The following is a 24,573-nucleotide window of genomic DNA, read 5'->3' as shown; positions in this document are numbered from 1 at the left end:
ATGTTGGACTTGTGGGCTTGGGCAGCATTGGGTTGGGATGTTTTCGTGATGCACACTTTCTTTACATAAAACTCTCTTATACATGAGTTGCTGTGGATTTTTACAGACTTATCCAGCTTCCAAGCATTAATAACCTGATCGAAAATGGGTCTGCGTGTTGATTTTGCTTTGACTGCATCTCTGACCTGACTTCCTTAGAAGGATGAGGTAGAAAGAGATTCTATTCCAAGTTCAATGCTGCAGCACAGATAATGATGGGTGCTCTCCTGGGCTTTTGAGAGGCCCAGGTCAGAGGTGAGGAAACTGCGGGGCAAGACACTGCGCAGAATGAGAAGCAGCCCTGTCCAAAGTGGGACTGTCTTCCACACAGCGACAAGTCCTGTCATCCAACTCGGGCTCTCCCCCAGAGGGCTCTGGGGCATCGAAGAGGTGCCAGACGCTTCACTGTTTACTCCAGGAAGGTGGGGCAGAGTGACTCCCAGGGGCCACAGAACCTAAGGCCAAACTAACCCAAACTAATGGCAGCCCCTTGCTCGAGCAAATCCCTGTTTTCACGACACAGCTGAGCAAGTATCTGTGAAGTCCCTGCCACGGCCTACACTGTTGTGGGCCCTGGTGGAGATCAAGGACCAAATCAGACTCTCTGCTTCCCCGGGGCTTGCCCTGCAGAGGGAGAAGTCAGGGAGCAAACAGGTAAAATATGTAGTGTAAGCAGGATCCATGCCGAAGTGTGTCTTCAAGTCAAATTGTAGGTAACTCAGGACAAATGCATTTAGTTCTTATTTAGCCTGACTTTAGTGCAAGAAGCTAAAGAGCCATCATGGTGATGTGGATTAATTGTTGGACTGCTAACCATAAAGTCGGTGGTTCACACCCACTAGCCGCTCCTCCAGAGACAGAAGAGGCTGTCTGCTCTCCTACAGATTCAGTCTCAAACCCTCTGGAGAAGCCCTCCCTGTGTGGTCCCCGTGAGTCAGAATGGACTCAATGCAGTGGGTGTGGTTGATTGGGGGGATTAGTGCAAGAAAAGGCTGCAAGACTTTTCAATGCTTTAAAAGCTGCATATGTGAAAGTGATTACGATGAAGAATTTGATAAATGATTTGTCACAAATGGGGCTAGTTGAATCACTTCAGAGTGAGGACAAATTCACATAACATTAAGGACCAAGTGCAAATTGTCTTGTCATTTGTAACCTAGGAGCACAGGCATCAAGGGAAGGGCCAGGAGAAGTAACTTGGGATCAAAGGCCCAAAGGACAGGTTGTAGGGCAGGGACAGCAAGGGCAAAGCCTGGGGCAAGAATGTGTGTGACCCATTTGAAAGCCCAGAAAGGGGAGGGGCTTAGTGTAAGGGCCAGGGGGCAGCAGGGCAGAGCATGCAGAGCCTAAAGGCCTCGTAAGGATTGCATTTTGCTCTACGATAATGAGAAGACAGTGGAGAGTTCTGAAAACAGTGAGTGCTGGGATCTAGCTTACATTTCAAAAGAATGCCTTGGGATGCTTGTTGAGACTGGACAGTGGGGAACTCCTTCCAAACTCCAAGACCACTGTGCTCACCAAGGCAAGAGAAGAGGGGTGTGGAGACCCTCTTGGTGCTCTTAGGCTCCATCCAGTCAGTTCGGACCTAGGGTGCTCCTCTGCCCAACAGAATGCAGCAGGGCCTGGCCCTGTCCACCCCGAGTGAGCCCATTGTCGTAGCCACTCTCACTGAGGCTCGGCTTTCCCTCTGACTCTCCACCTCACCAAAGGAGTTCTGATGGCACGGTGCTTCACACTGGGGCTGCTCACAACAAGGCAGTGGTTCAAACCGCCAGCCAGTCCCTAGGAGACAGATGAGGCTTTCTGCTCCGGTAGCTTCTCCCCAAATCCGTCTGCGGGGTCACACGTGGATTAAGCCTCTAGTGAACCCCCGTGATCACAGTTAAGGGACATGAACATCCTGCTATCAGACAGACAACATGCAAAGTGGCTTATGGCAGACACAGTCGGGTCAAAATAGATCTCCCTTTTGACCCATTTTAACACTGTTTCAGTTGTTTTTTGTTCTGTTTTGTTGTTTCAGTGAAGGGGAAATACACGTGGATTGAGACCCCAGCCGTGTGAACGGCCTTGCTATCATGCAGAGCACTCTGGAAAGTGGACTGTTGCAGATGCCGTTAGGTTCAAATATAACACCATATCATTTGGTCTCCCTTATGATCCATTTAAATTCGGTCTAGTTTTTAATATTTTCTGCTTTTTTTTTAAGTTGAGGCATTTGTTTTACTTTGTTATTGTTGTTAGTTTTTTAAATAAATATTTTTAATAAATACTTTTGTGTATACGAAATCCAGGAGAGGTAAATCTAGAGAGACCGTAACTGGATTAATAGTTCCTTGGACACATGGCAGGAGAGGTTAGGGGGAAATGGTAGCTAATAATGATGCATATGAGAATGAAGAAAATGTTCTGAAACCGATTGTAGCGATGATTGTACAACTCTTCTTCTTTTAAAAAAATTAATCATTTTATTGGGAGCTCTTACAGATATTATAAAAATCCATAATTCAATTAGATCAAGCATAATTGTACAATTGCTGCCACCATCAGTTTCAAAACATTTTCTTTCTTCTTGAACTGCCCTTTATCCCACCCCTTCTGGTGGAGGGAGGGGATTATATTATTATATTATATATTGCTATATATAATTACTATATTATATATTGTATAATATATTATTATATAGTGTTATTATATTATAGATTGTTACTATTACTTGCTTTGTCTTACACCATTCAATGTATCCATTCACCTACAATTCTGCTATTTGTTCCCCTTGAGTGGGATTATACACACATCATTGCTATCAGTTCCTCCCTCCCCCCCCTTCCCATACCCTCAGGGAGTCAATATTCCTGTTACTATTTCTGAAGGGCTGATCTGTCTTGGCTTTCATGCATTGAGTGATCTTAATTATACAAATGAACCTATGTAGGTCTAACAAGATTAATGAGGTAAAACTGGGACCGTAATAGGAAGAGGAGGAAATATTAAAGAACTAGAGGATAGTTATCTGTTTCATCAGTGCTATAAGGTACCCTGGATGTATCTTCCTTCCCATATGGCCCTTCTGGGAGAGACTGTCCAATTATCTTTCAGGTTGGTTTGGGATCTACACTTTGTCTACGCTCCTTCATGTCAATTTTATTTCTTGTGTTTGAACTTCTGATACCTATTCCTGTCTACACTTCATGATCACACAGGCTGGAGTACTTCTTCCATGTGGGCTTTGTTGCTTCCTTGCTAGATGGCTGCATGTTTAACTTCAAGCCTCTATGACCCCAGACGCTATATCTTTTGATAGCTGGGCACCATCAACTTTCTTCACCACATTTGCTTATGTAGCCATTTACTTATATACCCATTTTGATAAGTACAACTCTTCTTGATACAATTGAACTATTGAATTGTATGCTATGTAAATTATGTACCGGTAAAACTGTTGTAAAATTTTACATTTTTATGATTCTTTCTGATGTTCTAGATGTCTAAGTGAGGATATATGTGGTGGGTTGTCTGGTGCAAAATTCTGGATTTCCCTGGGTCCTCCAGTAGGAGCTATGATCACAAAGTCAAACATCTATGTATCATCTCTGTACAGGAAATTGAGGGCCCACTGAAGAGACTGCCCACTGGTGGTGATGGCCATCAGACAGGGTGATGGCCACAGTTAAGAAAGGGAAGCCGAGCTCAGAAAGAAGTCACATCCTGTGGCAGTGACACTACAATGGAAGTCGCATCAGAGAAAAGACGGTGTGTTCCCTTGGTTCCTTTAGGTTTGACGGGTTGTAGTAAATAATAAAGGCAAGACGAAAGGATCTTCCCTCATTGGACCAGTTGCAAAGGAGTGTGCAGACTTGTGGCCCAGAATTGTATCCAATGCTGCCAGCATTGCGTGATTTTTCCGTGGATGTGTAAAAACAGCAAACACCTATTAAAAATTATTTGTACCACCTCCCAAAAGAATGGAAAGCTTTGCAGGCCAATAATCCACATATTTTGGTCTAAAAAGGTGTCCCACACATGTATGCATGGTATTTGACACTCTCGAACATTGGCTAAATTAAGGATACTGTCCATGGAATTGTCATATGCTCCATGGGGATGATGTATACTATTCCCTAATAAAAGAATAACGATGTCTCCAAAGTGGACCAAGCACATAGGCAAACCACAGATCCATGAATGGTTTAGAGCTCCCACTTGAAAGTAGCCTTCCTCTAAGAACAATTAGCTCTCACCATGTGGTCCTGCTTGATGCTCACCCTCAGGAAGAGACACTGAAGAAGATATGGGTGCTGCAGCAAAGTGTGGTGAAGAAAGCAAATGGTGCCCAGCTATCAGAAGGAATAGTATCTGGGGTTTTAAAGGCTTCTCTTCATACAAGCAGCCATCTAAGGGAGATGGATCAGTATTCGATTGTGAATTCTAAGCACCAGGCGAGGGTTGACAATGGAAGCCCAGATCCATTTGCAGGGTCCCCACTTGGAATGAGCCCCCATGAATCCCCTCTAACCATTGACCAGGAATGTGAATGTCTTTCTGTCAGACGGAGTGCATTAGAAAGCGGATGAATGGAGGCGTTATTGTTGTTAGGTGCCGAGTTAGTTCCAACCCACAGGACCCGTATGAACCACAGAGTGAAGCACTGCCCACCCCAGGCCATCTGCACAATTGTTGTTGTGCTTGAGCCCGTTGTGGCAGCCACGGTGTCAGCCCAGCTCATTGAGGGTCTCCCTCTTTCGGGCTTCCCTCCACTGTACCAAGCGTGATGCTCTTCTTCAGGGACTGGAGCCCAAGGAACATGCCCAAGGTATGTAAGACGAAGCCTCTTCATCCTTGCCTCGAAGCAGCACTCTGCTCACACTTCTTCCAAGACAGGTCTGTTTGTCCGTCGGCAGTCCATGGTACTTTCCATATTCTCCGCCAGCACCACCATTCAAGTGCATCCACTGAGCACCTGATCATTTGGTCTCCCTTTTGACCCATTTTACATCTGTACTGTTTTCTACTGTCTTTTCACCTGAGCTTTTTCAATGTTTTGTAATGTTGTTGGGTTTTTGCTTCTGTAATTTATTTGCTTTTAGGTTTTGTGTTTTTCTTTATATGACATCCAGGACAGCTAACTCGATCGAGATAGTAACTGGACGGATAGTTTCTTGGGGTTCTGGCAGGGGAGGTGAGGGGGAAATGGGGAGCTAATAATAGCAAGTACAGAAAAGAAGAAACTGCTCTCAAATGGATTGTGGTGATGACTGCACCACTCTTTATAATATACTGAAACTACTGAATTGTATAATATGTGAATTGTATGTCAATAAAACAGTTACATTTTTATAATAAGGATGTCCAGCTTTGGGAGCCCACAAGGGCAGTTCTCCTCTGTCCTGACGCATCCTGGGACTGGAACAGGCTCAACGGCGGTGAGTCTGTTCTACCAGGCAGGGTGACATGAGCCGAAGTCTCGCCATCCCTCCCCGACTCCAAGGCGCATTCTGGCGGTGGGTGAGGCACTGGGCTGTCCACCGGGAGATCAAGCCGTCTGCTCCTGCAGGATCTACAGTCTCAGAAACGCTGTGTTGTGGGGCTAGGAGACACTTCGATGGCAGTGGTTGGGGCAGTCTATTCCGTGTGCACTAGTGTGATGAGCCAGTTGGAGACGCTGTGACAATGACTAAGCTGTGGCAGAGAGACAGCGTGAGCACAATGGTGCCAATGGCTCACTCGCCCTGCGGGGGTGGGGGGGTGGGGGTGGGGGGGGGTTGCTACAAACCACAGTCTGTAAAAGCCGCGGGATCTGGGAAGCCCAGGGGAGGAGGAGCTGTACCTGTGCTCTTGCCACCAAATGTTTGCGCATCTGCGCTTTCCCCCTCGTCTTTTAGGGCACCTGGCATCGATGGCCAAAATGTCCCCTCAGAGAGAGTACCGATTAGCCCCATACCAGGGGCACCCATCTCCCCAAACCCATGACTTTTTAAAGCTGACATGTTGACTGGGCAGTCTCGTCCCACCATTAAACCTGCCCCTGTCCCACCAAGGGCCCCCTTCACCATCATGTGTCCTGATCGACTGTGGGGGCTCAAGTGGGGGTGGGGTATTCACGCTCACTGTTTAATATGGAGATTTTTTCTCTCTCTCTTGATTTTATTCTGTTTAAATAAAGAGAGATATGCTAAAAGGTTACCTGGCTTACAAGAAGGGGAGGAGAAATTACTCATGAGCTAGGGAAAGTTGCCCCTTTCAGGGTCCCGCACAGCACCATCTCTTAGGAAGGTGGCAGGTGTCCCACTGCCGTGGAAACTGAGTGATGACCCTACCTGCTGGGTTAAAGCCCCTCAGAGGGGCTGGTCTGAGCTCCAGTCGATGATGCCGGCTACCTTCAGGGCTGGCCTGGGGAGCACTGGCCTGTGGCCACGTCGCTAGTGAGTGTGGGGCTGGGATCTGTCTCCAGATTCAGCTGATGCCAAGCTCACTTTGCTTCACCTGGTCCCCACTGCAGGGACAGCGGCCCCAGAAAGCACCGAGCGACGGGGGCCAGAACTGGAGAAGCAGGCAAAGAGCACCAGGCCAGGAGTCAGAAAACCTGGGGCCTGGGCCTGGCTCTGCTACGAATTGGCTGTGTGGCCGAGGGTCCCTCCCTGCACCTTTCTGGGCTTCAGAGTGCTCATCTGTAAGTTGATGAGATGGAGTTAGAGAGCATCTGAGATTCCTTCTAGTGCTGGGGGTTTAGTTAAGGCTCATGAGCTAGTAACAGACGTACACTCTGCTTACACAGAAATGGGCAGTCTGATCAGAGAGCCCGAGGGAATCAAACCAAACCAACCCAAACTCACTGCCCTGGAGCCTATGCCAGCTCATAGCGGCCCTATAAAAGAGGGTAGGACTGCCCTGTGGGTTTCAGAAACTGTAACTCTTTATGGGAATGGAAAGCCTCATCCCCTCCCTTGAGGAGGCTGGTGGTTTTGAACAACTGACCTTGTGGTTAGTATTCAAGTTGTAACCCACTAAGCCACCCGGGGTTCTTCGAGTAGAGGTTTAAAAATAAATGAAAAGAAAACTTCACTGCTGTCAAGTCGATGCTGGCCCATAGGGACCCTCTAGGACAGAGGAGAGCTGCCTTGTGACCTTCCGAGACTGTAACTCTTTACGGGAGTAGAAAGCACCGTCTTTCTTCTGAGGAGCAGCCAGGAGTCAGCAGCCCAATGCATAACCAAGCTGCAGGAGGAGGCAGCCCCAAGTCTGGAGGGGCCAGGGCCTGGCGAGTGGTCCTTACAGCCCCACCTCTAGGACTTCTCTCGGCAACTCGATTGGACTCTCCTCTCTCTGCAGGCGGGTTTTCTTTGCCTACAGACCAGCTGTCTCTGCTTCCCTGACCAACTCCCAACGACCTGGCCGAAGTTCCGGTCTCATCAAAATGGGACCCCAAACTCCCAGGGAAAGAAACCCAATTGACTCGTTTGGGTTGAAAACCTACATGGGTCCAATCAACTGAGACTAGGAAGGCAGGGTCCTACGGCACAAAGAATTGCGGCTCTGAGGTGAGGGAGAGACCCCCACCTACCCATAAGAGGGTCTGTACCTAGGACAGGAATCACCCATTCGGGAGAACCGTCAACGTTAAGGATGATCCATTTCCAGACGAGGTGACACGGAGACCCCAGGAAATGTGCGAGCCCACCAGCAAAGGCAGTGTCAGCAGGGATGACAGTGTGGCTCCCTAGGGTCCCTCCCCAGGGGGAGACCCGGCAGATGTTGGACGGCAGGCTTGCACTGGGTACATCAGGCGCCCCTGTTGCTCCCACACCCAGTTGTCAGCTTTCCCCTCTGAGCTGGGCCCCAGGGGCCCAGGGCCCAGGGGAGCCCAGCGAGGGTCACGAATGGGAGGGCAGAGAACTGTGGGATGAGACCTCAGTGCTCAGTCAGCATCACCGGCACAGGCAGGCACGGTCGCTGCGGCTGGGAGCTCCAGCTCCCTGGTGACCTGCGTGGGTTCTCAGAAGCAGCGTCCTCCTCACGTTTGAAATCCCGAGCTCTGGCCACAAGTTCACCTCACCGGGGCCTTTTTCACCCCACCAGCTGGTCTGAACACAGACCACCGCCGTCCCATGTGCACATTCCAGACATGCTGGGGGTGTGAAGGCCGGAGAGTTACAAGACTTCTTTTGGACCCTCATGCCAGCTTGCCCAGTCCTGAGGGTGCCCATGTGGAAGGAGAGGCCTGCTGTCACCTGAGACCCCTTAGGCACATCCTTGGTGCTGAGGCCACAGGGCTAAGAATACCAGAAGGGCTTAGTGGGCCCACTTGTGCCCCCACAAACTTAGCAGCACCAACTCCATGGCAGACAGTTTCTGAACACCTGCCAGGTACGGAGCCTAACTCCATGCTGAGGAGGAAGATGGGGCTGCAGGGAAGCCCTGCGTCCGCAGATGGACAGTCTTCACGAAGATGGAAGCCCTTCGAGAGAACGCGAGGAAGGCCTCTCAGCGCCTGCCTGCTGCACCCTGGAGGAGTGGTGTAGACGCAGAGGGCAGTCCACGCGGGTCGACGGGCCCTCAGATGGAGAGACATGAGAATGCAGTCAGCAAAGGCAAGGCGCGGGGAAGTGAAGCCAGACTGTGGTTTACAGACAGGAACGCAAGTTATTGGCCAAGGTGCAGTTCCCTCTGCGGTTGGTCGACCCCGTGTACAGCCGAGGGGCACGTGGCCCGGGCGTATATCATCATCTCTCTCGCTGTGTGCTCGAGTCCGCTGGTGCAGTCACTGTGAACTTTGAGTGTTTCCTCCCGTAGGGCCTGTCCTCCTCTTCCATGTCCCACAGAACTCTGCTGTGACCCATGGGGTTTACATGGGCGAATCTTGGGAAGTAGAGTGCCAGGCCTTTTCTCCTAGTCTCTCTTAAGCTGTAAGCGCCACTGAAATCTGTCCACCATGGGTGACCCTGCTGGCATTTGAAATGCCCATGGCATAGCTTCCAGCAACACAGCACTGGCAGGTGGATAGAAGGGATAGGGATAGAAGTCTGGAAGCTAAGATCAGAAATGAGGTCTTGAGAGTCAGTTCATGGAGTTTGGAGACAATCCCATAGGTTCTGGGGTGGCGAAGAAGAGTTTTGGGTAGAGGAGACAGTAGAAGTCTTGGAGTTGGGGAGAAGGTACCTGGCAGGTACGATGGATTCCTGGTTGTGGGGACGTCAGCATGCTGGTTGGCAACACTAAAGACAGTGTGGAGGGAAGCCTGGGGGCCTGCGTGCGCCCCAAACTCCCAAAGGCACAGGGCCGCCCACTGTGCAGGAGCAGGACGTCAGGGACAGGAAGACCAGAGGGTAAAACAGTGGGGCCTCTTCTCAAACCAGCACAGGCTGACGGGGCCTCCGGTGTGCTGGCCGGTGGACTAAGAACTCTGTAGAACCCAGTGGAGTGGAGAGGGGAAGAGGTGGCTTCGAGGGAGATCCTGAGGATGATGCAGGTGGCTTTTCACACTAACCCACCAGGAAGCAGGAGGGGTGGCGGGTAGGGGGGAGTAAAGCGCCGCTCTTCTTGCACAGTTCCCTTTGGGACTGGTATTCAACACAATGACCCTCTCTTTGGCTTTAAATGAAGATTTTAATCTCACAGTGGAGGCCTGGGGTGGGCTGATATTTGAGAGCCAACAAGCCCTTCCTGAGCAGCTCAAGGAGTGGGGAGGAGCTGCAGCCAGCCAGGTTTTACGACAGTGCACAGGTAGGGGGGGAGTTGGGGGAGAATGTCCTCAGTTGCTCTGGGGTTGAAGTACAGCTGAATCAGAAGGCAGCTCCAGGTGTCAAGTGGTGAGAGAGGTGGCCAGGCCTGGTGGAGATGTTTCTTTCGAGATGGGGAGAGAGGCAGGGACCTGAGACAAGGCCAGGTCAGCGGCAGGGGCCCACGGCAGGGGTCCACCCTCCCCACCGAGGGTGACAGGGTAGCCTGGGAGCAAGTCCCTCCCTCTTGAGCCTCGTGGGAGGCAGCTGCTAGACTTGGAAACCCAACTCCTACCTCCAGAAGCGGCTTAAGCCCATGGGTGCTTGTCCCGTGTGTGTGTGTGTGTGTGTGTGTGTGTGTGTGTGTGTGTGTGTGTATGAGGCTGCAGGGTCTCTTAATAATCTCACTTCCTCCTCAAAACTGCACAGTGGGGTTCAATGCCAGTGCAGTGATATCACTCCCCTTTGGGGACTAATGAGGCACCCAGTTGAAAAAAGCTTCCTGCCTCTGATCATTGTGGTTTTGCTTGTTCGCTTGTTTGTTTGTTTGTTTGTTTGTTTGTTTTGGAGAGTGGGGAGGCACACAACCAACCTTTTTCCTGCAGAGGATGAAGTGGTCCAAGAAAGATCATTTCTCCCTGGTCCAACAGGGTCGGCCTGATGGGCCCCTAATCAGGCCTTGCTACAAGAGGACAGGAACTCACTTAGAAGCACTTAGAGCAGTGGTTCTCAACCTTCCTAATGCCGCGACCCTTTAATACAGTTCCTCATGTGGTGGTGACCCCCAACCATAAAATTATTTTCGTGATTTCATAACTGTCATTTTGCTACTGTTATGAATTGGGCGACCCCTGTGAAAGGGTCGTTCGACCCCCAAAGGGGTTGCAACCCACAGGGTGAGAAACTGACTTAGAAGCAGGCGCATCCAAGGGTCAAATCCTAAAGAGTCATGGCTTAGGATCCTCCTGGTCTAAAGGGCTCCAGTCAATGAAGGCGTGGTCCAAGTCCCCAGGAGTGAGGAGGCTCAGAGTGAGGCAAGGAGGAGCAGGACCCCAGGGCTCTAGAACTGGTGCTGGGATGGGGCTGGGCTCACTTACACAGGTCTTACAATGAATGGGTTCTACTGAGTCCTGTTTGATTTTGTGTGGTGACATGACCCTCCGGTGACGACCAGCTGACGTCCCGTTAATTCCACACACTTTATCGTGCCTGCATGATGGGTCGGACTCAGCGTTTTCCATCAGCCTGAGTTCCTGGTGTTCCTTTGGTCCTTTTCTAAGGGGACTGGGAGTCAGGAAAGGGACAGAGAGTTGGCAAGGCAATCATCCGCTATGGCAAGCTTTGATTGCAAGCCATTGAGGCACTAGAGGCCACGGCCATTCCTTGGAGAGCTGTGTGTCACCTGGAGCCCCGGGGCACTTACGGAGTGAAGAGGGACCCTCCAGGGACCAGGAGAGAGGTGTGCAGGGTATACTCACAACTTGTGTTTCTGTATATTTATTAGGACATCCATCTTCTCATCCATATCCTTCTGCATGTCCTTGAAGAGAAAAGGCAAAGCTAAAATCTTTACTTTAAAGAGCTTTTGAAATCTTCCCAGCCTCTCCTGGCAAACCATTCAGATACTATCCCACTAGCTTATTTTCTCCAGGATCCTCCCTAGACTTGGGTGAGGGACTTTAGGGGAGAGAGGTGACAACTGGTATGGCTCCTCCACCCCGCCCCCCTTCTTATCCCATGATGAGAGGAAAGCACAGGCAGAATCCATCATGGGCTCTGCTAATGTCTCTCTGTCAATCACAAGTCACGCGATCATTTAGTTCATCTGACATTGGGATGGATGACATCCGGGTCTGTCTTGGTTCAAGCCTATAACATGATGGGACCGAGAAATCCAGTCTGCTGACGCCAATGGTTTAACCCCTGCCAGTCTAGCAAGAAGATGCCTTAGACTTGGGGGTGTTGAGACTTTGTAGTTCGTACGTGTTATCAGGAGGGATACGTCCTGGGAGAAGGACATTGTGCTTGATAGACCGTCAGTGAACAAGAGGAAGACCCTCAATGAGATGGCCGACAATGGCCACACTAACGGCTGTGAGGGTTGGACCTACTGGGTAGTGCTTCTTTCTGCTCCCAGCAGGTCCTGGTGACTCAGAAGTGATTCAACGGCACCTCTCAACACCAGCAGCAGCACTCAGACCCGATGGGTCACCCAGTCTCAGGGGAAACAGCCAACATGAGAGCAAATCGACAGGACCCAAAGTGGCGCGCCACACTCGCCATTCGCTAAGAACTGTTAGAAGAATGAGATATCTTTGCAACGTGAGGCTTAAGAAAGTTGACCAGGGAACATTTGACTTGAGAGAAATATTTTTTGGCCCCAAAAGACATGCTAAAGTGGCAGAGGTTATTCTTGATGCTATTTGTTATGCATACATAAAATGTAAAAGACAGATTAGTTTGCTCCATAGAAAATCATTTCAATGAAAACATGAAAACATTTGGAAGTAGTTTATCTAATCTGCTGTCGAAAACTGATCGAGGAAGAGTTCAGAAAATAATTATTTGAAAGGTATCTTCAAATTTTGTAGAAATTCTCAATAAAAATAACTATATTCATTGGACATCCCTTTACAGAAGGGTCACAAGGAAGAGAGGAGCTAGTCAGGGTGCCAGTACAGCACCAATGAAAAATACAACTTTCCTCTAGTTCTTTAATGCTTTCTCTCCCCCACTATCATGATCCCAATTCTACCTTAAAAATCCAGCTAGACCAGAGCATGTATATGGGTACAGATAAGAGCTGGAAACACAGGGAATCCAGGATAGATAAATCTCTCAGGTCCAATAATGATACCAGGAGGGGAAGGGGAAGGTGGGAGGAGAGAGGAGGAACCAATCACAACGATCTACATATAACCCCGTCCCAGGGGGATGAACGACAGAGAGATGGGTGAAGGGAGACATCAGTCAGTGAAAGACATGAAAAAATAACAATAAATTATAGATTATCAAGGGTTTAGGAGGTAGGGAGGGTGGGGGAGGGAGGAAAAAAAGCGAGGAGCCAATACCAAAGGCTCGAGTAGAAAGAAAATGCTTTGACAATGATGGCAATAAATGTACAAATGTGCCTGACACAATGGAGGTATATATGGATTGTGGTGAAAGCTGTATGACCCCCCCCGAATAAAATGATTTATGCACACACACACACAAAGTAAAAATATTCTTGTAGACAAAATGCACCCTGGGTCACAAAGTTGGGACCAAATGTCCCACCAAACAAACAAACAAAATCCACCACTGTTGAGGCAATTTTAGCTCAGCGAGACCCTGTAGGACAGAGTAGGAGGACTGAAGGCTGTACATCTTTACAGAAGCAGACTGCCACAGCTTTCTCCCTGGGGGGAGGGTTGGTGGGTTGGAACTGCCAACCTTTTGGCCAACAGCAGAGCATTTAGCCACGACACCACCAGAGCTTCTAATCCCACAGGTAACGAAACGCATCATGTCCCAAACTCACCCCTCATCACTTTCCTTCCTAAAATCAGCTCCACTTCCCAATTCTCCTGTCACTGCCACCACTTTCTTCTCACCGTTGGATCCCAACATGGGTGTCACAGTGGCCGCTCGCCTCTCCATGGGTCTCTAGACAGCATGCATCACCCAGAGCTGTTATCTTCCCTTCTGTTCCAACACCCAGTTCTGCTTGCATCACCTTCTGCTGGATGCAACCTCCTGTCAGGTGTTCTGACTGCCAGACAGTCTCCACCTGCTCCCTGCACCCCTACCCTCTAGGCCACCTTGCAAACAGCTGTGGGCTCAGCTTCCTGAAGTGCTGCCCCAAGCATGTTCTTTGATTCAGAATATTGAGAAGCCTCTTACTGCTAACAGATCAAGTTCCAGCTTGTCTGCCTGTCTTTCAAAAGCCCTCATTATCCACTGCCCTTGTGCCCACTCAGTGCTATTTCTCACAATGTGCCCTGAGGATCCCCCTATAACTGATCTTCCCGCTACCCGGTCACCCTCCTATCCTGCTGTGCTCCAGCTGCTCCTTGTGCCCGCCCGCAGCCAGCCCCCCTAACAAGACGAGACCCTTGTGGTTGGATGTGCCTTTTCATATAAAATAATACATACTTATTGTAGAACATTTAGAGGACTATAAAAAAATCTCCCCACCAAGAAGTAACCACACTGAGCTGTTCTGATACATGCACTTCTTTCCCATCGAGCTATGAGCCTATATTTTCATCCAGCTGAAATCAATCTGTGTATGTTCCTTATAGCTTCCCTTTTCAAGTTTCATTATAAACATTCTTTCTAAACATTGTCATTGATAGTTCCTAACAGAAATCCCGTTATTTATTTGGCTATTCCCCTACTATTAAAAGTGGTGGTTTGCTTCCCAATGTTTGCTCTTATAAATAGCTGTGCCGAACATCTGTTTAGACGTAACCATGCTGGCTTTCCTCATTCTGAGGAGCAAGACTGAGAAGTAAGGGTTTTGATATTTGGGTACCTATTGCTATTGTATTAAAAGTATCCGAGGAAAGCATGACGTTAGGCATGGGTGCAATACCAGCTAACCTACGCACGCAATGCTGGAAATTATCATCTATGGCAAGAAATTTGGAGGACAACTACCTAGCCAACCAACTCGAAGAGATTTATATTTGCACACAACCCAAAGAAAGGTGATCCCACAAAATGTGGAACTTATCAAACAATATCATTGGTATCACATGACGGCAAGATATTGCTGACGATAATTTTAAAATATGCAATACATTGACAAGGAACTGCTAGGAAGTCAAGGTGGATTTAGAACAAGATGTAGACCCGCGGATGTCAAAGGAGTCTCGGTTGAAGGCAGAGAGTCGGAAAGGTGGAAAAATGCTCACCTGTGTTTTATTAACCATATACAAGCATTCGATTGTGTGAATCATAACAGACTACAGATAACACTACGAAGAAGGGGAATCCCAGAACACCGCATTGTGCTGATGCAGAACCTGTGCGTGGAACAAAAGGCAGTGGGATATGGTATGGTTTCAAATCAGAAAGGCATGGTCAGCGTTGTCTCTCTTCACCAAATGGGTTTAATCTATATGCTGAGTAAACACGCTGAGAGACTGAGCTACACAAGGAAGAACACGCCATTAGAACTGAAGCTCAGGAACAACGTGCAGTCTGCAGGTGACCCAACCGTGCTTGCTGTAAGGGAAGAGGCCTTGAAGCGCTCATTGATGAAGAGCCCTAGCCCTCACCATTGCACCGCTAAAGCGCACCGCGATCAAGGGAGAGCAGATGGAAGCTGTGCAAGGATTTCATTTTACTTGGATCCATAATCAACACCCATGGAACCAGCAGTCAGGAAATCAAACGGCACATTACCTTGGGTGAATCTGCTGCACTGACCTCTTTAAAGTGTTGAAAAGCATCGACCTCATCACCTGGAAGACTCAGGTGCACCTGACCCCAGCCATGGCATTGTCAATCACCTCATATGCATGTGTGAGCTGGCTGATAAACAAGATCAAAGAACCTATGCACTTTCATGAAGGGATTGACGGAGAATACTGCCAGAAAAATGAAGAAACCAGCTTGGAGAGACACTTCCAGAGTGCGCCTCTCGTGTTCTGGGGCACGTTACCAGGCGCGACCTTGAGACGGGCAGCATGCTCGACCAGTGCCTTGAGACGGGCAGCATGCTCAATAAAATAGAGTCGGCAAAAACGAGGAAGGCCTTCAACAAGACGGACTGACACAGCGGCTGCACCAAGGAGCTCAGACACAGCGAGGGCTGAGGATGGCGCAGACTACAATGCTTTGCTTTGCTGGACGTGAGGCAGCTGTGCGTCAGAACCGACCCCAAAGCACCGAAGAGCAGCAACACTGTCTGATCAGAGAGGCTGCGGCACAGCGGTTACGGCTTCAGTTGCTAATTGAAGTCTGGCCCTTTGGACCCACCAGCCTCTCTGCAGAGAAAGGTGTGGTCATCAGCTTGTATAAGAATTACAGCCTTAAGGACTCTGGGAGTGGACAGTGATCTTGGTGTAAGACATGAACATTTGTTTTATAAATTATCAAGGGTTCATAAGGGCCGAGGATGGAGGAGGAGGAGGAAAATGAGCTGATACCAAGGGCTCACGTAGAAAGAAAATGTTTTGAAAATGATGATGGCAACATTTGTACAAATGTGCTGGACACAATGGTGGATGGATGGAGGGTGATAAGAGCTGTTAGAACCCCCAATAAAATGATTTTTTTAAATGTTTGTAAATAAAACTTTCTGAAAATTAAAAAAAGCAGAAGTAGTAGTTGACCGATGACGATAGATTTGAGTTTTTAAATGACGTATTAGCCATCTGTATATTTTCTTTGAAAAAAACTGCATCATTCGTTCTTGATGTGTGCATTTCTGTACGTTAGGAGTTTATTGTTTAATAGCATTGGGTGTTGTCTAATGATTTGTCAATTTTAAGCAAATTTGCACTCCCCTCTGAAAAATGAACACATTCCTTGCTTATCTGTCTTGTTATCATCTAAACATCTGCACATGTAATCATTACCTAATTGTTGCTTGATTGCTTTTCTTTGCAATTACTTCATGACTCCAGGTTGGAAACATTGCTTTTCAGAGGTGTCTGGCCTCTGAGTTGCATTCTCTCACGGGTTGTCTGCTCGTGTCCTTGGCACGGCTTCTCACCTGCGTGCTCATTTGTGGGAGCTTTCCATCCGAAGGATAGAAACCGTCCGTGTCCATCTTCCCGCTCGTATTTGTGTAAAGTTATTTCCCCAGCCTGCTGTTGCTGTTCATTTCTACAGGTGGTGCAGTGAAGTTTATCAACGTTTTTTTTAACTATTTGGGGATTTTTTTTTTCTTTTTAAAAATCATTTTATTGGGGGCTTGTACAACTCTTATCACAATCCATACATACATCTATTGTGTCAAGTACATTTGTACCTTTGTTGCCATGATCATTCTCAAAACATTTGCTTTCTACTTGAGCCCTTGATATCAGCTCTTCATTCCCCCCCCCAACAAACCTTTGATAATTTATAAATGATTATTTTTCCATGTCTTACACTAACAGACGTCTCCCTTCACCCACTTTTCTTATCAACATTTATTTTGGGATTTTTGTCATTGTTTTTATATTTAGAAAACCCAGTTAAATATTTATTTAATACTTTTTTCCTGGTTTTTATTATTTAAATTTACTCTGTAAGCATTATTTCTGGTTTCTGCATAATAAACAGAGCTGTGGGCCTTCTTCCTGTAGTTAAGCAATGCCTTTCCTTCTCGCTGACATTTAAAAAAAAAATCTATATCATACTTTAATTAAGAGCCCTGGTGGCGTGGTGAGTTATGCATTCGGCTGCTAACTGCAAGGTAACCAGTTCAAAGTCACCAGTTACTCTGTGGGAGAAAGACGAGGCTTTCTGCTCCCATAAAGTTAGTCTCAGAAACGCACAAGGGAAGTTCTACCCTGTCTTTGGGGTCGGCATCAACTCGATGGCAGTGAGTGAGATTGTATTTTAAACTCTATAGAGCTGTGGTTTTCACCCTTGAATGTATTTGGAATTATCTACGGGGCTTTAAACACTACTTGTGTTAGTCCAGGTAGACTAGAGAAACAAATCCAGGGAGACTCATGTGTGTGAGAAAGAGCAATTAAATACTAAGAAAACATCCCAGCCCAGTCCAGGTCAAGTCCACAAGTCCAACATTAGCCCACATGTCTGATACAATCTATAAAGTTCTCTTCAGACTCATGAAACACATGCAATGATACTGAATGCAGGAAGATCACAGGCCAGTGGGTAAAGTCTTATGGGTCCAGTGGTGGAGTGAGCAGCTCAGGGCTGGCAGGGGTGTCTACGTGGCTCCTCCAGCTCCAGAGCTCTAGGGTGGCTCCATGTGTCTTGTCAACGGAGATGTCTCCCAGTGAGTGAGCTTGTGTCCCACCTCCAATGAGCTATTTATCTCCTTAGTGCCTCCAAATGAGGTCATCAAGCTGTGGCCTGATTGACAGGCCAAACTCTACCCCTTCAATCTTAAGTCTCAAATTGACAACAGATTACGTAACTACCAAACTACAGGTGTAGTGGACCTTCCCCAAGAGCTTCTGATAGAATTGTTCAGGGGCAGCCCAGGCAGAAGAAGGAGTTTTCAAAGCTCCCCAGGAGATTCTAAAGTGTAGCCATGGTTAATAACGACTATTAACATGTTTAGGGCCTGGTTCTCATCAAAGGGCAGGCATCAGACTCACTTAAGGATCCTTAAGTAATTCTGCCCAGCTCTGGGGAACTTTATTCAACTCACCTGGAGTGGTACCTGGGTTTATGGACGTTTAAAAGCCCCAGGTGATTCTCAGTGCATCTTTGGCAGATGGCTGCCCACTGGGTCTCTCTGTGGCTTTATTCATCCCTCTGATGTTCTTTGGGCTATAGTCAGGTTTCATTATTTTTGCTTTACTGTAGATTATAAGCAGCTTTGTTGACACCGTGGTGAAGCGCTCAGCTACTAACTGAAAAGTCAGTGGTTCGATCCCACCAGCCTCTCCACGGGAGAAAGATGTGGCAGTCTGCTTCCCTAAGCATCACAACCTCATGGGGCAGGTCTACCCTGTGTACAGGGTTGTTATCTGAATCACTTCAACAGCAAACAACAACATGGTGGGTTTTAGCATATCTTATGACTAATCCCCCTTCCATCTCTTTTAAAGGTGTGGCTGTCTAGATTTGCCTGTCCGTGCTTCCATATTGAAGAGCCTGGTCAAGCGCCCTCCCAACACGCTATGGGCTCTGTGCTCCTTAGCACTCAGGTGATTCCGGACCATGTCAAAGTGCGAGAGCCTCTGTTCTAGAGTTGAAACGATCCTCCTCAGCAGGTCTTGAGTTAAAAAAACACTCTTGCTGGTTTTCGTTTTTATTTGATCTGCATTAACCTTTTCATGCAGTTTGCAAGGCTCAACTTAGCCTCACTTTCCCTCCAAAGGCCTTTCTGGACACTCCTAGCCCTGCCATTTCTCTCTTCTCTAAGTCTCTCATCAACAGAGAACCAGTTATTACTTAGCTTGCTACTTAGTTATTAAGTAATTTTTTCTTGTAATCACGTTTCGGTCTCCTACTAGACTCTCGGCATTGTGCTTACCTTCATAATTTCCACGAATTCCTTGAGCTTATCAAAATCCTTGTCCATTACGTCTTTTATCTAATAAGGAGGAAAAGGCACACTTGTATTACTCCAGAGAGTTGCCCAGTCTCCTCTGGGAGCTTCTTAAGAAAAAGGCAGCAGTGGTTTCTACGGAATGAACTAGAGAGAGCTTAAGACAGTGGTTCTCAACCTTCCTCATGCCGCGACCTTTCATACAGTGCCTCATATTGTGGTGACCTCCCCAACCATAAAATGATTTTCGCTACTACTTCATAACTGTCATGTTGCTACTGTTATGAATCGGACGACCCCTGTGAAAGGGTCATTTGATCCCCAAAGGGGTCAAAACCCACAGGTTGAGAACCACTGCCCAAAGGGGTTGTGACCCACAGGTTGAGAACCGCTGGCTTAAGGACTGGACTAGTAATGGGCTAGTGAAGCTACTTTCTTCCCAAGGAACCTGTGAATGGGGCGAAAGTTTACAGACCACCAAGTCACCTGTCACCACCACCGGCAGCCTTGGCGACTGTTGCCTCTGGCGTATTGTCATGGAAGGCTTCCAGATGGAGTGCAGGCCACAGGCCTAGTTACATCTCTGTTCTCGCTTACTTGCTTGTTTTCTAAGTATGCTCTAGGTGGCCCTGGGCTGGAGGCTCAAGTGCGCCCTGTCGAGAGGCCTGAGGATCCCCTTGTAGAAAGAAACCCAACCACCACCCGGCAGCCACCGGAGTCCCTGCAGCGCACGGTGCTGCTCACAGACAGGGGATGGTGCCATGAGTTGGGGTTGATTTGTGCCAACTGGTATAGGTGTTTCCATCACAGCAATTAAGAGAGAGTTCTAACTCTGTGGCTGTCCCTGGACAGATAAATAAAGAGGAGGGACTGGTCCTTGCCTGCCCCCAAATCCAAATCAGTCCCCCAGCCCCTCTCCACGTGGTCACCAAGGTTACCTTAGCCCAACCTTGTGACGAGATTCCCTTGCAGCGTCCTTAGCCACCATGGATTATATGTGGCAAGAGTGGTTCCTCAACTACCAGCTTTAAGCACCAAAGAGGATGACTGAACCACTGAGCTCCTAAGCACCGAGGGGATGGAGTTGAAGTCATTGGCCTACGCCCCCCACCCCCACCCCGCAAGTCCTCCTGTCCTTCATTCTCGAAGCTCAGGACATGCTTCTCTTCAAGCCGTCCTTCCCGCCGTGTTGCGTGAAGCACCGTCTTTTACCTGCTTTATCTCCTCCATTTTTTCCTTGAGTTCTTCCCTCACCTCCCTGAGTTCATTCTGAGGGGAGACAATGTGGAGGGATGAGCCAAGGCGACCGACTGAAGGGGGGAGGGATGACCCAGGGACCGAGAGAGAGGGAAGCAGGGGGGCTCCGGGAGGGAGGAGGCAGACAGGGTGCTGGAAAGGAAGGCAGCTCGGGCAGCCTGTGGACAGTGCTTGCCTCTGGGGACAGTCCTGAGCAGGAGTCAGCATCACTTCAGTGACCTGCCACCAACGTGCCACCCTGCACCCAGACCCTAGGAACCATCCATCACGCCCCAAGTCAAGGCCAGTCCACCAAGTAAATGGACTGCAATCCTGAAAAGTTAGTGCCCTGGAAGGCCAAAGTCACAGGACGGCTCCAGATGCAAGGAGACCACAGAGAATGGCAAGGGGTTACCACACGGGGATCCTGGTCTAGGATCGGGCGGGGTGGTTGGCTTCCCTTCTCCAGTTATAAAGGATATTTGGGAGACAGCTGGAATAAATTACATCATACCAGAATTTGTACTGTATCTGTTGATTTCCTGGATTCGGGCCATTCTACTCTGGCTGTTGTCTTAGGAAATACACACTGAAGATTTAGGGTTAAAAGGGCAACTTACTCTCCACTGGTTTAGGATAGAACACAGAGAGAGAGAGAGACACACACACACACAGAGACAGAGAGACAGAGACAGAGCTCACTGCCATTAAGTGGATTCAAGTCTTTACAGGAGTGACAGGTGGGTTTGAACCCCTGGCCTTGTAGTTAGCTGCCAATGTGTAGCCCACTGCACCACCAGGGAGGGAGAGAGGAAGGGAAAGGGAGGGAGATGAGAACGAATGACTGCATGAGAATAACACAACCACAACGACATGCCGCATCGAGGGAAGAAGAGTGAAAGGTATATGACAATTCATGGCAGTAGTTGTTGCAACTTTTTGTAAGATTCGAATTATTTCAAAAAGAAAAGCAAGAACCAGAGGGACTGAGATGCCCAGGCCCAGAGCAGCTCTGGAGGTGGCAATGGCTCAGAGTGCCCCGGGAGTCAGCGGAGTTGAGGCCCCCCACTCTCCATCCTGTGCATCCCGCCCCCTGCTGTCTGGGCTCCCACGCTGACCTTCAGCTCCTGTGCCCCTCCAGACTTGGTAGACGGTCCCTCTTGCTTCGCGCCTCTGTAGTCACATGTCTGTCCATTGAAACCAGAGACACAGAGCCTTAGACATTGCTTATGTGGGCAGAGAAGGCAAGAGGGGTGACCTGAGTGTCTGCTCCTCCCTGAGGCCCAAGGGCAGAGACTGACCCTCTGGGGCCCCACCAGCTCTGTTTCCTCCCTCCTCCGCTGAGCTCAGGTCTTCCTGGCCCCACACATGTCCCCACCTCACGGCATCTGTCCTCGCTGCATCTGTCCTCGCTGCTTCCTCGGTCCAGCTCTCCCCTCCTCCTCTCTGCCCATGCTCTACCTCAACAAAGGCCTGCCTGACCATCCAATCTAAAGCAGCCTCCCAGTCGTGTCTCTCGATTGTAATTCTCTGCAGAGCACAGAACACGACTGAAGGCTCCCTTGTTTAGTGCTCTGGTTCCTAGTGTGGCGTTGTCTCTCAGTCACCAGCCCCTGTGAATGACCCCCAAGTCCATATTGCTGCCCCGAGGTGCCTGTGTGGCCTCCGGAGTGCTTCTTACTTTGACTGGCTCTGCCTTACAATCCAGGCAAACTGTCTTGTAGTTCTTGTTCTGTTGAGAGAGGTAATCGGAAGTCAGCTTGTCTGCCGTCAGGCTTGTGGGAGGGCTCATGAGGTCATAGGAGTCCCTGGCTGGCACTTAGCTACTGATTGAAAGGTTGATGGTTCAAATCTGCCCAAAGAAAGGCCTGGCGTTCTACTGCTGGAAGGGTCTAGTCGTTGGAAACCCGGTGAAGCCCAGTTCTGCTCTGACGCACCGTGAACTGGAATCCATTGATGACATTCAACCCTTGTAAAAGGACACCCCCACCACCCTGACCCTTGCCCCCACTCCAAACTGCCTGCCCAGCTGTGCCTGAATTCAGGCCCTCATAACCTCCGTTAGCCCTCCTTGCTTCAGAACAGCTCCAACCTTGCCAGGTTCGCTCCTCTTACAGACCTGGGGCTCCCCTTGCAGGAAGGGCTGGGCAAGAAGGCACTTTCAGCCAAGGTTTGCGTCAGGAGCTTCGGCTTTGGGGATAGACAGACCTGGTTCTAATCTCATCTGTTGACTAGCGGTGTGAACTTGGGCAAACTCTGGAGTCTCTTGGTCCTCCGTTTCCTCCTTTGTGAAATGGGGGTGATAATGATATTTACCAGCTGAAGGAGCCCTGATGGCACTGTGGGTTAAATGCTGAACTGCCAACCATCAGGGTGGCCGTTCAAACCCACCAGCAGCTCCTTGGGACAAAGATGAGGCTGTCTGCTCCCATAAAAATGTACAGCCTTGGAAACCGCAGGGCCGGTCTACTCTGTCCTACAGGGTCGCTGTGCTCAGAGGAAGTCCCCAGAGGCTTCTTCCCACCCCAAGCCCACTGGGTGAAGCCCACCCCCATTGCCAGCAGAGAAGAGAAATGCCCGAGGCTCACAAGAGCCTTTTCTGCCCCTTCCCCCCATCTTCAGTCAGAGACCGCTCCCTCCCCCTCCCCCACAACGAGCTGCTCAGCAGGGGCCCCTCTCCTTTACCAGGCTTGCTTTCTTCAGTTCTGCCCTCTTGGCTGACATGATGGAAGAGGCCAGCGTGTTCTTCAGCTTCCCAGCCTCCCGAAGCAGCCCCCGTGACCAGGCCACTCCTATGCCAACTACAGGTTAAGGGCCGGGTGGGGTGACCCGTCTGTGTGCGGAACAGCTGAGGTCACAATGCCCAGGACCCACACACTGGCCTGGGGTGCCTTGGCCACTGACAGACAGAAGGGATTCAGGGTTGGTTCAAAGCAACCAGGTCTTCCTCTTACCCCCACTCGGCAAAGGCCTCTCGCTGAGAGTTTTGGGGAGGATCACGGCCTGTCCCTGCCCAAGATCCAGTAAGAAGACTTCCTGGAGCCCAGGTTACTTCCCAGCAGGGATCCCTGGTTGGAAGGGAGCAGGGGTCTGCCGTGAACCCCAGCTCCCCCCACCCCCGGCATTGTGCCCTCCTGATGTGGGCAGGCCCTGCCTCAGGCTCTATGACCATGGATTGTCTAACCCTGAGCTCTCTTCCTGCCATGCCCGGGATGGCTCCTAATGCCCACATGGGCATCCCCTCTGCCCGCTGCCCTCTGCCTCTGCTCCTATTTCTTCCAGCACCCTGGAGGGTGTGTGTGGGTGGGAGGAGTGGGTACTAATGAGAAGGTCATTCTGAGGGTAGCTGTGGTTCATGCTTAAAGTGGAGTGTCAAAGAAACAAGACCTCCTATTTTCGGGGGTCCTGCAATCCTTCACAATCCTGGTCTGTGAACCTAATTTCTTATTCCCCCTTCTCGCAGGGCCTTCCACGTTCTCTCTGTGGAGCTGAGCTTGGGCAGTCTGAGAGGCGAGGCACACAGCCACTGGTAAATGCAGGCAAACTGTGAGTGAATTGCACACCCAGCCCAAACCAACCTGCTGCCCCCAGATTCCATCACGGGGCCAGTTTGGGGATCCTCGCTTGCCTGCCATCGGCCTGCTTCTCTGCCAGCCTGACCATGGCACAGGCTTTTGTGGGCACCTGGAAGCTAGTGGACAGCACGAATTTCGACGACTACATGAAGTCACTCGGTGTGGATTTTGCTACCAGGCAGGTGGGGAACTTGACCAAGCCCACCACCATCATTGAAATGAATTCGGAGAGGGTCACCATCAAGACGCAGAGCACCTTCAAGAACACAGAGATCAACTTCAAGCTGGGAGTAGAGTTTGATGAATTGACCGCAGATGGCAGGAGGGTCAAGTCCATTGTGACTCTGGATGACGGCAAGCTGGTCCACAAGCAGAGATGGGACGGGCAAGAGACGACGCTCGTGCGGGAGCTGATCAACGGGAAGCTCATCCTGACCCTCACTCACGGCAGCGTGGTTTGCACTCGCACCTACGAGAGAGAGGCCTGAGCCCACTGCACGGGCTGCTCTGCCAACTGGGCTGCCCCTGGACGCACCACCGAACGCCTCATTTCCTCTTCTGGTATTTTGTATCTATCCACTTTGGCTGGGGGATCCTGGGATCAGGTGGCATCAGCCTGGTTCTGGTTCCCGTAGTGTATACTAATTCTTTGTTTAAACTCCATCGACGGTTCTCTAAGATCAATAAAGGAACGCTCAAGGCTGAAGGGGAAAAATGATTCTGACTCATAGTGCACTCTGGGACAGAGGGCTTCCAAGGACTCTACATCTTTATGGGGGTAGACGTAGACCGCCACTTCTTTCTCCTACGGAGTAGCGACTGTCCTCTCTGT

At 49.5% G+C, this 24,573-nt stretch overlaps 2 protein-coding genes and 1 pseudogene across 3 annotated transcripts; 2 read left to right on the top strand and 1 right to left on the bottom strand.

Moving 5' to 3' along the window:
* LOC101660691 overlaps positions 1-3,938 on the top strand; it is a 20,308-nt pseudogene extending 16,370 nt beyond the window's left edge.
* Positions 3,939-9,665: 5,727 nt separating this feature from the next.
* Positions 9,666-22,904, bottom strand: TEX35 (testis expressed 35). 2 transcript variants are annotated; one of them, XM_030887771.2, is made up of 9 exons: positions 22,852-22,904; positions 21,848-21,898; positions 21,285-21,353; positions 20,143-20,199; positions 18,916-18,975; positions 11,234-11,295; positions 10,853-11,039; positions 10,348-10,437; positions 9,666-9,879 (listed from the first exon to the last, which is right to left on the bottom strand). In XM_030887771.2, exons 1-8 carry the CDS (start codon positions 22,888-22,890, stop codon positions 10,384-10,386), a joined length of 579 nt encoding a protein of 192 aa, XP_030743631.2. In that variant the 5' UTR covers positions 22,891-22,904; the 3' UTR covers positions 9,666-9,879; positions 10,348-10,383. The 2 variants fall into 2 exon arrangements, with proteins under 2 accessions (XP_030743631.2, XP_045154235.1); XM_045298300.1 differs by lacking the exons at positions 9,666-9,879; positions 10,853-11,039 and having other exon boundaries at positions 10,374-10,437.
* Positions 22,905-23,827: 923 nt separating this feature from the next.
* LOC101642159 (fatty acid-binding protein, heart-like) lies at positions 23,828-24,229 on the top strand. Its single transcript, XM_045298297.1, has one exon. It carries the CDS (start codon positions 23,828-23,830, stop codon positions 24,227-24,229), a length of 402 nt encoding a protein of 133 aa, XP_045154232.1.
* The last annotated feature ends 344 nt before the right edge of the window (positions 24,230-24,573 follow it).

The sequence above is a fragment of the Echinops telfairi genome, unplaced genomic scaffold, assembly GCF_000313985.2.
Source record: "Echinops telfairi isolate 266 unplaced genomic scaffold, ASM31398v2 ScPeMD7_7424;HRSCAF=8462, whole genome shotgun sequence".
Taxonomy (NCBI): Eukaryota; Metazoa; Chordata; class Mammalia; order Afrosoricida; family Tenrecidae; genus Echinops; species Echinops telfairi.
Note: the sequence above shows the minus strand (reverse complement) of the source record. Positions and strands in the feature narration are given on the sequence as shown.